Genomic DNA, 16,505 nt, shown 5'->3' with positions numbered 1-16,505 from the left:
TAGACGACTGGGACACCCGTGTTCCCTATTATTTTAGAAGCGTATGGAGGAAGTAACGACTCTCACCTTCATAATTGACTACAAAAGCGCATTGCGGGGCGATGTTTCCTGATGCATCATCAGCGCGGTATTGGATAAGCTGGGATCCTTCAGTCAACTCTGTTCCTGAACGTGGACCTTTTGTCTGAGTCAGATTGACTATGCCAGAGTTATCTGTTGCCCAAACTGTCGGCCATGTGTAAGTAGTGTCGGTCGTTCTCAACACTTGTTCTGGGCACTTGAAGATCTTTGGTTTTTCGATATCTGAGTTAAATGTATTCATCTGTTATTCAACTTTTATACCTCGTGTTGAAATATATAGCTCAAAACCTCATTTGCTGCAGCTGTTTGTCTTTGTGCAATGATGTTTTAAATCAGAATTACAAGAATCATTTTCAGGAAAGTATCGAACGTGTAATCCTAGACACGATACATTGTCCATACAGTATTGATTCCACAAATAGAACATGGAAAGCGGATATTGAAAAGGTTTCGATATCTGAGTGAAATGTATTCATCGGTTATTCAACTTTTGTACCTCGTGTTGAAATATATAGCTCAAAACCTCATTTGCTGCAGCTGTTTGTCTTTGTGCAATGATGTTTTAAGTCAGAATTACAAGAATCATTTTCAGGAAAGTATCGCACGCGTAATCCTAGACACGATACATTGTCCATACAGTATTGATTCCACAAATAGAACATGGAAAGCGTATATTGAAAAGGTTTCGATATCTGAGTGAAATGTATTCATCGGTTATTCAACTTTTATACCTCGTGTTGAAATATATAGCTCAAAACCTCATTTGCTGCAGCTGTTTGTCTTTGTGCAATGATGTTTTAAGTCAGAATTACAAGAATCATTTTCAGGAAAGTATCGCACGCGTAATCCTAGACACGATACATTGTCCATACAGTATTGATTCCACAAATAGAACATGGAAAGCGTATATTGAAAAGGTTTGACGCCCAATCCCATCGCAACAATCTGCAGGGAGTAGGCGAATATTATTTTAGGCCACAGTCAGCAATATCACAGCGACATGCCTATTATAAGTCCATTAGTCAAATCTGGACCAGAAAAATCGGTTGTTGATAGCAAGCAGTCTTGATTGGGCAGCTTGGGTAAGATCTAATCGGTTCTTTCAACCTGCTTGATGTACTGGAGTATCACACTTTGAACAACAACGGGCACACAAAAGGGGACTTGGGAACCTGTTCTGCCCTGGAATTTCAACAGGGAGACAATCAAACATCAAAATAATCTGCCCTGGACTTCCTATGTGAAACAAGCATGATCTTTTCTCTACGGGAAGACATGGCCCCATGGCGATTATGACTCCGGGCGCCAGGGTATTGCCTGCCAAATATATCCTGGAATTCACAGAAAGCGACACTAGAGAAGGGGTACCGGCGACCCTTCGCCCTGGAATCACTACTGAGAACCTGTTCTGCTAAGGTCATACTGGGTTCACACAAAGGAGAACCCGTGTACATTTGTCCTTTTAGGAGATAATTAGACGCTTCAGCTTCAATAATAAAAAATATAAATCTCAATCATTATTACCAGCACATTGCCAGCGGTTATAATTCCATGTTCCGTTTCCAAGGCAGGAAATGTAGCTTCCATGGCGTGCCCAGTATCCTTTTGTCCAATCACAGTTCAGAATGCACTTGCTTTCATAGTACTGACCATTGGTGCAGTTGATGCTGATGCCTTTGGGTGGAATGGTCGGAGCGCCACAGGAATTTCCTGGAAATAGGAAACCTTATATATTCTCTACTTTTGAGATGAAAAAAGACTAATTTATAAAGAAATACTGAATATATCGCTCTCTGTCTCTCCAATACACCCAGTAGATAATCTCTATCACACACACACGCACGCACGCACGCACGCACGCACGTACGCACGCACGCACGCACACACACACACACCCAAAACATAGTCCTTTATCCCTATCCCACGAGCTCAGTACAACACACGAGTGAGTGAGTGAGTGAGTATGGTTTTACGCCGCTTTTAGCAATATTCCAGTAATATCACGACGGGGGACACCAGAAATGGGCTTCACACATTGTACCTATGTCGGGAATAGAACCCGGGTCTTCGGCGTGACGAGCGAACGCTTTAACCACTAGGCTTCCCGACCGCCCCTACAACACACGAAATCTCTCCTACGTGCACACATGCATAATATACCTACTCTCCCGCACACACTGTGCATATCTATCTATCCTTTTCATACACTCCCCCTCTGCCCCTCTCTCTCTCTCTCTCCCTCTCCCTCCCTCTCTCTCTCTCTCTCTCTCTCTCTCTCTCTCTCTCTCTCTCTCTCTCTCTCTCTCTCTCCTCTCTCTCGCTCAATACATCAAGTCTTCTCAAACCGAGTGCACCCAGTATACATTCGCCGCCAGCACATATGTACGGAACACAACAGTGACAACACTTACTTATAATCATCACTTACTTGTGCATGAAGGAACGCTGGATAACCAGAGTCCGTAATTTCCACACGATGATGTGGGGCTTCCGGACATATGGTAACCGTGATAGCAGGAATACGAACAAAGGGTGCCATGTCGTCTGTCATTATGGTCGCAATGTTGATATCCATAGCTGGGGCTACTGCGGTACTTGCATGTTTTCACTGTGAAAAGAAAGTTAATAAAATATCGCGAAGAGATGATTGGATGGCATCACAGGTATTCAAGTGAGCGAAGAAGGAGTGTACGTATGCTCATGTACGTGATCCTGCTCATGTAACTCCCTACCAACTCCACTGAACAGATCGTCATGTCTCTCTCCCTCCTACCAGAGTACAACCCGCATCTCTACTCATTACTTCCACCTTACTGCTACATCAGTCTCAACACCGCATCACTCCTTCCTCACCCAGCTCAACATGTTCTAGATTACGACTACAACGATTACAACACATCACTCCTAACTTACAACTGTCCATAACTATACAACTCAATCCCACCTTATTGCTACATCAAACACAACACATCATTCCTACCAAATTAGTACCTCCCAACACCACATCAATCCTACCTTACTTCTCCCCACCATCCCAACACCACATCACTCCTACCTTACCTCTACCCCCATCCCAACACCACAGCACTCCTACCTTACTTCTACCCCATCCCAACACCACAGAACTCCTACCTTACTTCTACCCCCATTTTAACACCACATCACTCCTAAATTACTTCTTCTCCATTCCAACAGCACATCACTTATACCTTACTTCTACCTTCATCCCAACACCACAGCACTCCTACCTTACTTTTCTCCCCATCCCAACACCACAGCACTCCTACCTTACTTCTACCCCCATCCCAACACCACATCACTCCAGCCTTACTTCTCCCCCAATCCCAACACCACATCACTCCTTCCTTACTTCTACCTCCATCCCAACAGCACATCACTCCTACCTTACTTCTACCTCCATCCCAACACCAAAACACTCCTATCTTACTTCTACCCCTCTTCAAACACCACAGAACTCCTACCTTACTTCAACCCCTATCCCAACATCACATTTCTCCTACCTTACTTCCACCCCCTTCCCAACAGCACATCACTCCTACCTTACTTATACCTCCATCCCAACACCAAAACACTCCTACCTTACTTCTACCCCATCCCAACAGCACATCACTCCTATCTTACTTCTACCCCCATCCCAACATCACATTTCTCCTACCTTACTTCCACCCCCTTCCCAACAGCATATCACTCCTACCTTACTTCCAACCCCATCCCAACACCACAGCACTCAAACCTTACTTCTACCTCCATCCCAACACCAAAACACTCCTACCTTACTTCTACCCCAATCCCAAAACCACAGCACTCCTACCTTACTTCTACCTCCATCCCAACAGCACATCACTCCTCCCTTACTTCTACCTCCATCCCAACACAACATCACTCCTATCTTACTTCTACCCCTATCCCAACACCACAGATCTCCTACATTACTTCAACCCCCATCCCAACATCCCATTTCTCCTACCCTACTTCCACCCCCTTCCAAACAGCACATCACTCCTACCTTACTTCTACCTCCATCCCAACACCAAAACACTCCTACCCAACTTCTACCCCCATTCCAACATCAAAACACTCCTACCTTACTTCTACTCCGATCCCAACACCACATCTCTCCTACCTTACTTCTACACCCATCCCAACACCACAGCACTCCTACCTAACTTCTACCTCCATCCCGACACCAAGCACTCCTACCTTACTTCTACCTCCATCCCAACATCACATTTCTCCTACCCTACTTCCAACCCTTCCCAACAGCACATCACTCAAACCTTACTTCTATCTCCATCCCAACGACAAAACCTTCCTACCTTACTTCTCCCCCAATCCCAACAGCACATCACTCTAACCTTACTTCTACCTCAATCCCAACACCACATCACTTCTACCTTACTTCTACCCCTATCCCAACACCACAGAACTCCTACCTTACTTCTACCTTCACCCCAACACCAAAACACTCCAACATTACTTCTACCCCCATCCCAACACCACAGCACTCCTACCTTACTTCTACCTCCATCCCAACAGCACATCACTCCTAAATTACTTCAGCCCCCATCCCAACATCCCATTTCTCGTACCTTACTTCCACCCCCTTCCAAACAGCACATCACTTCTACCTTACTTCTACCTCCATCCCAACACCAAAACACTCCTACCCAACTTCTACCCCCATTCCAACACCAAAACACTCCTACCTTACTTCTACCCCGATCCCGACACCACATCTCTCCTACCTTACTTCTACACCCATCCCAAAACCACAGCACTCCTACCTTACTTCTACCTCCATCCCAACATCACATTTCTCCTACCCTACTTCCAACCCTTCCCAACAGCACATCACTCAAACCTTACTTCTATCTCCATCCCAACGACAAAACCCTCCTACCTTACTTCTCCCCCAATCCCAACAGCACATCACTCCTACCTTACTTTTACCCCAATTCCAACACCACATCACACCTACCTTACTTCTACCCCTATCCCAACAGCACATCACTCAAACCTTACTTCTACCTCAATCCCAACACCACATCACTCCTACCTTACTTCTACCCCTATCCCAACACCAAAACACTCCTACATTACTTCTACCCCATTCCCAACACCACAGCACTCCTACCTTACTTCTCCCTCCATCCCAACAGCACACCACTCCTAAAGTACTTCTACCTCCATCCCAACACCTCATCACTCCTATCTTACTTCTACCCCTACCCTAACACCACAGAACTCCTACCTTACTTCTACCCCCATCCCAACATCACATTTCTCCTACCTTACTTCCGCCCTTTCCCAACAGCACATCACTCCTACCTTACTTCTACCTCCATCCCAACACCAAAACTCTCCTACCTTACTTCTACCCCATCCCAACAGCACATCACTCCTACCTTACTTCTACCCCCATCCCAACATCACATTTCTCCTACCTTACTTCTACCCCCATCCCAACATCACATTTCTCCTACCTTACTTCCACCCCCTTCCCAACAGCATATCACTCCTACCTTACTTCCAACCCCATCTCAACAGCACAGAACTCTTACCTTACTTCTACCCCCATCTTAACAGCACATCACTCCTACCTTACCTTTCTCCCCATCCCAACACCACAGCACTCCTACCTTACTTTTACTCCCATCCCATCATCACATCACTCCTACCTTACTTTTCTCCCCATCCCAACATCACATCACTTCTACCTTACTTCTACCTCCATCCCAACAGCACATCACTCCTACCTTACCTCTACCTCCATCCCAACACCACATTCCTCCTACCTTACTGCCACCCCCTTCCAAACAGCACATCACTCAAACCTTACTTCTACCTCCATACCAACACCAAAACACTCCTACCGTACTTCTGCCCCCATCTCAACACCACATCTCTCCTACCTTCCTTCTACCTCCATCCCAACACCAAAACACTCCTACCTTACTTCCACCCTCTTCCCAACAGCACATCACTGCCACCTTACTTCTATCTCCATCCCAACACCACATCACTCCTACCTTACTTCTACCTCCATCCCATCACCAAAACACTCCTACCTTACTTCTACCACCGTCCCAACATTACATTTCTCCTACCTTACTTCCACCTCCTTCCCAAAACCACATCTCTCCTACCGTACTTCTACCTCCATCCCAAAAGCACATCACTCCTACCTTACATCTACCCCCATCCCAACACCACATCACTCCCACCTTACTTCTACCTCCATCCCAACACCGGATCACTCCTACCTTACTTCTACCTCCATCCCATTACCAAAACACTCCTACCTTACTTCTACCTCCATCCCCAAAGCACATCACTCCTATCTTACTTCTACCCCTACCCCAACACCACATCACTCCCACCTTACTTCTACCTCCATCCCAACACCAGATCACTCCTACCTTACTTCTACCTCCATCCCATCACCAAAACACTCCTACCTTACTTCTACCTCCATCCCAACACCACATTCCTCCTACCTTACTTCCATCCCCCTACCAAACATCACATCACTCCTACCTTACTTCTACCTCCATACCAACACCAAAACACTCCTACCTTACTTCTACCCCATCCCAACAGCACATCACTCCTACCTTACTTCTACCCCCATTCCAACACCAAAACACTCCTACCGTACTTCTGCCCCCATCTCAACACCACATCTCTCCTACCTTCCTTCTACCTCCATCCCAACACCAAAACACTCCTACCTTACTTCTACCTCCATCCCAACACCAGATCACTCCTACCTTACTTCTACCTCCATCCCATCACCAAAACACTCCTACCTTACTTCTACCACCGTCCCAACAGCACATCACTCCTACCTTACTTCTACCTCCATCCCAAAAGCACATCACTCCTACCTTACTTCTACCTCAATCCCAACACACCGCTACTCCTACCTTCCACCCACCCCACCCCCCCACCCACCCCCCCACCAATCCCATCACCCAACTACTCTTACCTTACTTCTACCCCCATCCCAACACATGAACCCTAATAACAACATTCTTACCGTAGTACTAACCCCATCTCAACACCACATCACTCCTACCGTAGTACTAACCCCTTCCAACACCACCTCACTCCAACCGTAGTACTAAACCCATCTCATCACTACATCACTCCTGCCCTACATATACCCCGATATTAACACCACATCATGTCTACCTTACTCCTACCCCATCGCAACACCACAAAACACCTACCATACTTCTACCCTCATTCCAACACCACATCATGTCTAGCTTACTGCTACCCAAAGGGAGAATGGAACTGACCAATGATAGTGATGTAGAAGCTGCACGTGTCGGTAAGTCCTCCGGTGTCTGTCACCTTGTAGGTTATCCTGTGACGTCCGGCGCGAAAATAGCTGTAGGGTCCTTGGCCATAAATCCGGTTAACCCTGTAACAAATTACGGTTTTAGTTTAACTGATTTTAACAGTTTATGGCTGTGTTGTAGTAGCTGATTATATATAATGTTCATTTTCATGAATCGTGTGTTGCGGACTATTCAAATACAGGAAGTTTTGTCAATGGATATTCTTTAATGCTGAATGTCAATGGGTGAAAGAAGAAGCGGATGTGTACGATTGCAGACAAGTTTATGATTAAAAGATAATAAATGCTGATGAAACGCATAAAAAACTATCGAATATCGCGAGCAATATTACCATGGTGGTGTTATTTAGTGAGTGAGTGAGTACGGTTTTACGCCGCTTTTAGCAATATTCCAGCAATATCACGGCGGGGGACACCAGAAATGGGCGTCACACATTGTACCCATGTCGGGAATCGAACGCGGGTCTTTAGGCGTGACGAGCGAACGCTTTAACCACTAGGCTACCCGACCGCCCTGGTGTTATTTAGAAGCTGGTATGATAGGTTAACGGGCTTCAGGTTTTATTGATTAGGCCTTTGGTCGTGGGTACAGGAACCCTTGTTAATCCGGACAATACTGCTCCCAATATCTATTGACATGATTACAATTTCAAATTAACGAATCATTGCTGCTATTGAATGTCCTTTGTATATGTATAGTTCCAAAAGGAATCATCCGGAAATCGTGGTTCTGGGATAAGAGGTGTTTGAACTGACGGGGCTTCACCATTCATTACACACACTCACGTGTATCCAGTCCGGTCATCGGAAACACTGGGAGTAGGCCAGTAGACGTACACTGAAGAATCATCATACGCGGCTGTGAAGGTAGCGCTTTTGTAGTCGCAACTGATCCTTGGGCGTCTATTTGCTACAATATAGAGAGTATTTTACGTTACATATTTATGGAATACTGTAAGGGACATTCACGCCATCCCGCGATCACACGATTTCGACCTTTGGAAACCAGCGAGTATGCTATATCACGAGATTCTGGCAAAAGGTCGTGATCGCGGAAAAGTTCCTTTAAAAGTGCATCATATATATTTATGGATTTATTCCAACATCAAGAAGGTATTGCTATTTATTACAGTGGGAAAGGAGGCAGAACACTATGAGCTCTACAACGCTACATCTGCTACTCCACCCGCCTATTGACTGTCACTTCGTGCGTTCGAATATTATACATTGAGTGATCTGAGTCAACTGAGGTTACTAAGTTTCTACAAACGGGGTTGACTAGATCCAACCTGTGCTGACCATGTTAAACAAGGATAATTTAGGGCAGTACTAGAAATAATACGCATAAATACAACCTTAAGTTAGAAATAAAACAAAATTGCTGCCAGGAGAAGGAAAAATACAGCCATGTGTATTGCTATAACACACAACTATGAAAGGTTTTATTGCATGACAATGCTGCCATTGTACTATTATATTTAATGCATGTAAAACGACACTTAAATTCAAAAAAACGTATAACACATCAAACGAGATATATATCAACAATCGAAAGTAAAATTTCCATGACGCATATCAGAATACACATATAATCAATATCTGGTTAATTGTTTTCAGCTAAATGCTTTTATTTAAGATTGAAACTATCAAGCTTCACCGATGACGTCACTCGGTGGCTTCTAACAAGAGTACAGCACCCAGGGGTTTAGTAGGTACAGGCAACTTAGGTCAACCGAAATATGACGTAAATCAGTGAACATGAGCTGACAGTGGTCATCCTTGGGTTGGACCATGGTCAACACGGGTTCACTTGGTTCGTTCGGTTTTTTCAAATCAAACACAAGCACAGTCACTAATGTTTCGCCAGGCGGGATAAAGGCGGAATAAAGGCTAAGTACATGTCACTGCAGCTTTTTGTCGAGTTTGAATTTCAGTCACTTATGGACACAACTGAAGGGCAAGGCCTACCTCGATATCGATAACTCCTGGTGTACCTCACAGATCTGCTCCTGTTGCAGCTGTGGGCAAGCGTGGCTAGTAGCATGGCCAAAAGCACCCCAAACAGGACGCCGGACCACCTCATTCCGTGAGTATAGCGTCTGAAACAATAGCTACATTTTTAGTTAAAACCAAAATACTTTGAAATTCCATAATCATAAGAAATCTCTTCTAAAAACAGAGTCCATTGTATGTTTTCGTGATGGAGAAACCATGACAATTTGTCGATTCCGGAAGTAGAATAGAATTATAACTTAGGAATCAGATTTGAGTGATTTCCCTGATCATGTTATGGTTCGTGTATAATTTCTTTACAATTTTGAATTATGACCTATGTATGGAGTGTCCTCTGTTATACGTGTTGAAAAGGGCCAGTGAGATCCTGGTTCACAATCTACGGAAGAACATTCGCGTTACGTCAGCATAATGGTTTTAATCATGAGCGTGTGTTTATGTATGGTGGCCGAGAGGGGACATCGCTTTCTCGCTCTATCGCTTTCTCGCTTTATCGCTTTCTCGCTTTCTCGCTCTATCGCTTTATCGCTTTATCGCTTTCTCGCTTTCTCGCGGTTAAGCAGTATCCCCTCTTGACCACTACAGGGGCCGCATGTGATATCTGCTGCGATTGGGAGGTAGTGTTGAACTTTTCTCACTATTTACTTAAAACATAATTTAACTGTACAGACGTAGGTAATTTTAAAACAATCCACCGATTTTTGCGTAAAATGTAATTGATTTATTTATGGCCCTATTCAGTTGTATGTGACCATCACGCCGAAAGCGCGTGGCAAATCATGGCAATACGCTCTAAATAAATCAGGTTAAAATCTCAATATATACTTTTCAAAAGAAGTTAAGAAGACTATGGTTAATTAGTCATGGCTGATTGTTTTGCAAAAATACAATCTTAAATTGTGGGTGTTCTATAACTTGTTTTCGGTAGGATATGATGTTACAGTGTGTCATAAGGCTGTCCGTAAATGTTCTTTTTGACATTTGATGTATGTTTAACTTAAATTGTGTTTCTTGTCTTGTGCAAATCTACAAATATATGCACTTGCATATAGTAATTTGATAAACACCGCTGTGAGTGAGTGAGAATGGTTTCACGTCGCTTTTAACAATAATCCAGTTATATCACGGGTAACACCAGAAATGGGCTTCACACATTGTACCTATGTGGGGAATCGAACTGGGTCTTCGGCTTGACGATCGAACGCTTTAACCACTAGGCTATCCCACTGCCCCCATCGCTGTGGCGTCACCACAGTTGATATGTGTACTGGTGTAAACTACACATATGGAGAGACATAATTAGTGTGGCCACATAGTTAAGGTTGATAACAATATGAAATGCATTACTATGATTATCTATAACATATATTAAATCAGCTATCATTGTGTACTATGAACAAAATGAAAATATGAACAGTGACTATCTGTATTCTTTGAATCTTGCTTATTTATTACACTACAAGAAAATATGCAAGCTAAACGACATATTTATCTACTACATGATGTTTGAAAAATATAATCATAAGAGGCAAAATAGCGGTGAGAATTACAGGATCACTAAATATCAGCAAAAACCGTTTTAATGTACGGCATTATGGGAAATATCGCTTTCTCGCTCTATCGCTTTATCGCTCTATCGCTTTCTCGCTTTCTCGCTCTATCGCTTTATCGCTCTATCGCTTTATCGCTCTATCGCTTTATCGCTTTATCGCTTTCTCGCTCTATCGCTTTCTCGCGGTATAGCAATATTCCCTCTTGTGGGTTTTAATCATAAACGGAATGTTGAAATTTTCTCACTATCTACTGAAATATAATTTAACAGTACAGACATATGTGCTTATATAACAATCCACTTATGTCTGCGAAAAAAAAGAATTTGATTGATTTATGACCCTATTTAGCTATTGGATCCCCCGCCCCCAGGCCAAGTTATCAAAACAAATAGCAAATAACACCGCTCAATAGCGCTGAGTAGTACGTATTTCCTAAAAAGCAATAGTGTTTTCCTAAAAACAACGCTTATATCAACGTTTATTCTGTTTGCGGAGTAGATGTCATCAAAGTGGAAGTCCTCACCCAAGCAATGGTTAATACTACCGGATGTCCTTTATGTAATTTCTAGTTTTGGGATGACATATTGTTCTCAGTAACCGTAATGTGGAAATAGATGGTTGATTGGTTTTATATTCAAGTTGGTATTTCCGCTATTCAAAGTGTTCAGTGAGGCCGTCTTATCAACAGTCATTTCTGAGACATAAATGCAAAGTATAATCAACCTTATTCGAAAGTAATAAGCGCCCCGCTCTAATCAACGCCCACGGCGATATTTGCTAAAATATTGGCTATTGAACAATCCCAAATAGCACCCTTGCGATTGATTAATGTACACCAGACTTATTTATTCGCGTATAATACGCACTCGTGCGTTTTATGCACACTTAATTATGGGCAATTAAATTCGGGAAAAATATATCTGTCGTACATAAACATTTCAGGCTGTCAGCATAAACCACGAAATTTATCTTTCAACTCAACTCTTTTTTTTCGCCAAAATATTATTCTTGAGAGCGCCCTGGGCACTTATTACGTCGAATACGATTATTATGTCTACGCTAATTTTTTTGCATCAATAATTAACGTTAATTTCAAGATTTCAAGAACACACGATTCCTTCATATGACTATGGTTAGTCATTAGAAGAAGCAATAGGGCGAGAAAGCGATAGAGCGATAAAGCGAGAAAGCGATAGAGCGATAAAGCGAGAAAGCGATAGAGCGATAGAGCGAGAAAGCGATAGAGCGAGAAAGCGATAAAGCGAGAAAGCGAGAAAGCGATAGAGCGATAAAGCGATAAAGCGATAAAGCGATAAAGCGATAGAGCGAGAAAGCGATAAAGCGAGAAAGCGATGTTCCCTCTCGGCCACCATATTTATGAGTTGCTGTCAAATAGTTTTCGCGAAAAGGTGAGCATATCCTGCCCTGTGATAATCACATGCAAAGGCAAGTTCATTGTGAAACATTGTTTTTTGCCAATAATAATCTATAGTGCAATAATATTTTAATATATAAATCCCAAGACCAAGATAACTTTGTATACACTACTGCTTCTCAAAGGCACTCCCCATGACTTTAGTTCAGCTTATGTGGTCTATTTTACACATACAGGTACTGCTGCAAACCTGATTTCCTTTGTATGCAATCACATTATCACAACTTCCTCAGCTGGTGTGTTAAAGTTCCCCTGTCATCATGAAACAAGAATTATAAAGGAAAGCCATATTTACAATTAAACACATATCTGTCTTTCCTTTGAATACTCTTTCTCTAAGTGCCAGAAATTGTCAGTGTCATAAAAAAAATTAAAAAAAGGTTTTCATAAGGACTTTCCTCAGATAAGCCTAAGTCAAACCATGTGACAAGTTAGGTAGACTTATAACTTTAAAAGCCCTCATTTTTGAGGTGTCCATACTTTTCACATTTTGTATATATTTTTAGGACAAAATGTGAGCCGTGTAGTTCTGACTGTTATGTTACGTAAAACAAATTCTTGTCTTAAAATGAGAAAAGGAATCATTCAGACAAAAGGTTTTTTTTATCCCATTGTTTCCCGAAAACCAGTTGAAATGCACATTAGATCTAGAGACTTTTGTACCCAAAATTTCTAGTGATTTGGTACCCAAATGGGTATGTGATTTTGTAGATCTACCTATAACTTTTTTAAAGATATACATGAATTTTGGTGTCTTAAACTTAACATACTATCAAAACAATACATTCTAACTTAGGTTTAACCAACTTAGTTGGCCTCTTCTTCAGTGACAAGATGTCAATTTTCTATCAAAACTAAACAATCAATTTCAAGGATCACAGTCATAATCATATATTATAAACTTGATGAAATATTGTATTGTGTGTTCCGTTCATCTACATGAAAACATACACGTAAATATAATTATAGATCTATTGTCTTATTTTCTTAGGTACAAATTCACAAAGTATTTTGGGCACAATTTAATTTGTTTTGGGTACAAAATCACATATATAGGAGCCTATATATATTTACACTACCTCCATACAGTCGTCGTGTACCAAAATTTTAATCGGTTCAGAGGACGGGGAGGGGGGGTCCCAGAAAGTTTTCAACAACATCTTTAATACTCTAAATTGTTCTTTTTGTAATGTTAGACCAAAAACAATATTATGTTGTTGTTATTATTATGGCATATCAATACATTATATCGCTCTCGGTTGCGTTCGTTTTCAGAAAATAATTTTAAATTAAATTCATCGAGCGTGAAATCCATTACGGTTTCGGATTTAGACTGACACATTTGATGGCGATAATCACGAAGAAATATGAAACAAATATGAGTGAAGACTGCTCTCCAGATCAATAAATAGTAAATAGTTCACGAAAAATAGTAAATTGTGTATTTTCTTTTGATTTGAATCTATTTCGGAATTTCTTTATGATAGCTTACCAACTTTTGCATATTTTGCTTCCATGCGTCACATGCGGTACGTGCTTCCGGTTTCAGAAATGATAGCTAAAATTGCAAGTATTTTGATTATTTCTCGTAATCTGCACTATTGTACATGTGCTATTGAATGGTTTACCTAGAATGTACATCAGTTCAGATTTTGCCTATCATCCAATATTTGTCATTTTTCGCAGTGTTTGTTGACTTTGTTCAACTCAACAAATTGCGAGTGTCAAACGTGGCACTGACGTTTGTCGGCTTGTCAATGTGTCCGAAAGTTTATCAAACGAAATCATTTGCAAACTCTTTAAAAAAGATTTTCTTACAAAGATTTCTACATGCGTGTCAATAATTCTAGAAAATTAAGTTAGATATAACAAAGTGATTGTAATAGTCTAACGGGATAATTATGCATGTGGAGTTGTTTGTTGCCATGATCGCACAAGTTCCATCCAATCGATGATGTTACGATCCAGATTGTTTTTGTTACAATTAGTTACACCGAAGGTTGCTAATTTTTAGAAATTAAGGATCATGAGTGTTTTCCTTTCGTCAGCAAACAAAAAAATATGATCGAATAGAAAAAAATATGAAATTATAAAGAAAATATCGGACTGCATGCCGCTCACCGTGAAGTGCCAAAAGTCAACAATGGCCGTTTCTGGTAGTTGTGTGCCGCGAAGTTTGGCCGAAACGTTTTTAACTCGTGATATTTTCTTTTTGAGGTAAATAAACTACTGAAAGTTTTAATACTGAGCAAGCTGAGCACTTATGCATGTCATGCGTAATTTAAATGTTACGATAAGCCTTCTTGGTAAATAGATATGGCGAGTTTTTATTTTGGGGTGTCGTGATCCTATTCGCCTGTCGAATGGGTTCGACATCAGATGCACGGGAAGAGACACCTCTGTCGAATGGGTTCGACGTTAGCGTGCAGAGCTTTAATCATAACTTTGTATACGCTACTGCTACTTATAGGCACTCCATGCATGACTTCAACTGACACACACCACAAGTACATAAATCATAACTTTGTACACTCTCTTACTGCTTAGAGGCACTCTATGCATGACCTCAAAAGCCACATGCCACAAGTACATAAATAATAAGTTTGTGCACACTCTTACTGCTTAAAGGCACTACATGCATGACTTCAACTGACACACACCACAAGTACATAAATCATAACTTTGTACACTCTCTTACTGCTTAGAGGCACTCTATGCATGACCTCAAAAGCCACATGCCACAAGTACATAAATTATTAGTTTGTGCACACTCTTACTGCTTAAAGGCACTACATGCATGACTTCAAATGACACATGCCACAAGTACATAAATCATAACTTTGTACACTTTCTTACTGCTTAAAGGCACTCTTTGCATGACCTCAAATGACACATGCCACAAGTATATAAATAATAACCTTGTTCAGTCGCTTACTGCGTAAAGACACCTAATGCATGACTTTAAAAGACACCTGCCACAAGTACATAATTCATAACTTTGTATAGACCACTGCTTCTCAAAGGGACTCCATGGATGACTTGAAATGACACACGCCACAAGTACATAAATCATTACTTTGTGACACTCTTACTGCTTAAAGGCACTCAATGCATGACCTCAAATGCTACATGCCACAAGTACATAAATAATAACTTTGTGCACACTCTTACTGCTTAAAGGCACAACATGCATGACCTCAACTGACACATACCAGTGGAACATAAACATACCTTCTGAAAGACAGCTGCTGTTTACTTCCCTGTCTCCAAGCTTCTTGGTGAAGGACAGTTCGCTTCCTCCTACATATCCCATATATAGTGTCACTCGCGCGATGGGTTGTCTCATGGGAGGATCAGTACACTTGACATGATAGTGTATGACACCATTCAAACCATCCTCATTGGCTGCCAGCTCGCGTTGTGTGTTACTGACTGACACAAGTGTATCATTCGGATGATCACTCTCTCATACAAGCGCAAGCTCATATGTAGATAAGAAAAACACAGTGCATAATCTCTCAGTAGGGTGCCTCCTTTCATTATAGGCAAATGTTGGAGCAAAGTGGAAGAACCACTGCGATCGTTAGATTCATTCATTTATTGAAAATACACCTACAGTGGTATAAGAGTATACTATATAATTAGCATTAGATTTAATATAAATTATATGCATACATTGCTTGTTTAAATTAACATCAGGATGAAGGGTATTAGAACTCATTTATAAACATTTCAAGTTACATAAGTTTCACAATTGTTCAGTGCTGTTGATGGAAAATAGTCTTGCCAATTTATGATTGGGGAACTCATAATGATATTAAGGGATGTATAGAGATTTATGGAAAGAAAAGAATTCACATTTAAATAATTAATGGTTTTATCAGCTACTACAGGGGAAGTACATAGGTGGTATGTTCCATCTTCTCTTGCTATTTTATTCCATCTGTCGCTTTCTACCGGAAATCTATGATTACAAGTTCTAAAGTTTAATAGAGGAATGTATACGTTTTTGTTAAGGGTCTTTTCCGAAGGAAAG

General features: G+C 41.4%; 1 protein-coding gene across 1 annotated transcript in view; it reads right to left on the bottom strand.

Moving 5' to 3' along the window:
• LOC124112963 overlaps positions 1 to 15,763 on the bottom strand; it is a 45,068-nt gene extending 29,305 nt beyond the window's left edge. Inside the window, exons 1-7 of the mRNA XM_046473177.2 lie at positions 15,701 to 15,763; positions 9,437 to 9,567; positions 8,255 to 8,378; positions 7,407 to 7,531; positions 2,510 to 2,689; positions 1,606 to 1,791; positions 67 to 303 (exon numbers count right to left, since the gene is read on the bottom strand). Of these exons, the coding sequence (XP_046329133.2) occupies positions 67 to 303; positions 1,606 to 1,791; positions 2,510 to 2,689; positions 7,407 to 7,531; positions 8,255 to 8,378; positions 9,437 to 9,551 (967 nt within the window). The 5' untranslated portion in view covers positions 9,552 to 9,567; positions 15,701 to 15,763. The remainder of the gene's footprint in view (positions 1 to 66; positions 304 to 1,605; positions 1,792 to 2,509; positions 2,690 to 7,406; positions 7,532 to 8,254; positions 8,379 to 9,436; positions 9,568 to 15,700) is intronic.
• Positions 15,764 to 16,505: the final 742 nt, after the last annotated feature.

The sequence above is a fragment of the Haliotis rufescens genome, unplaced genomic scaffold, assembly GCF_023055435.1.
Source record: "Haliotis rufescens isolate VD_foot unplaced genomic scaffold, xgHalRufe1.0.p SCAF_7, whole genome shotgun sequence".
NCBI lineage: Eukaryota > Metazoa > Mollusca > Gastropoda > Lepetellida > Haliotidae > Haliotis > Haliotis rufescens.
This window is presented reverse-complemented; position numbering and strand designations above follow the sequence as displayed.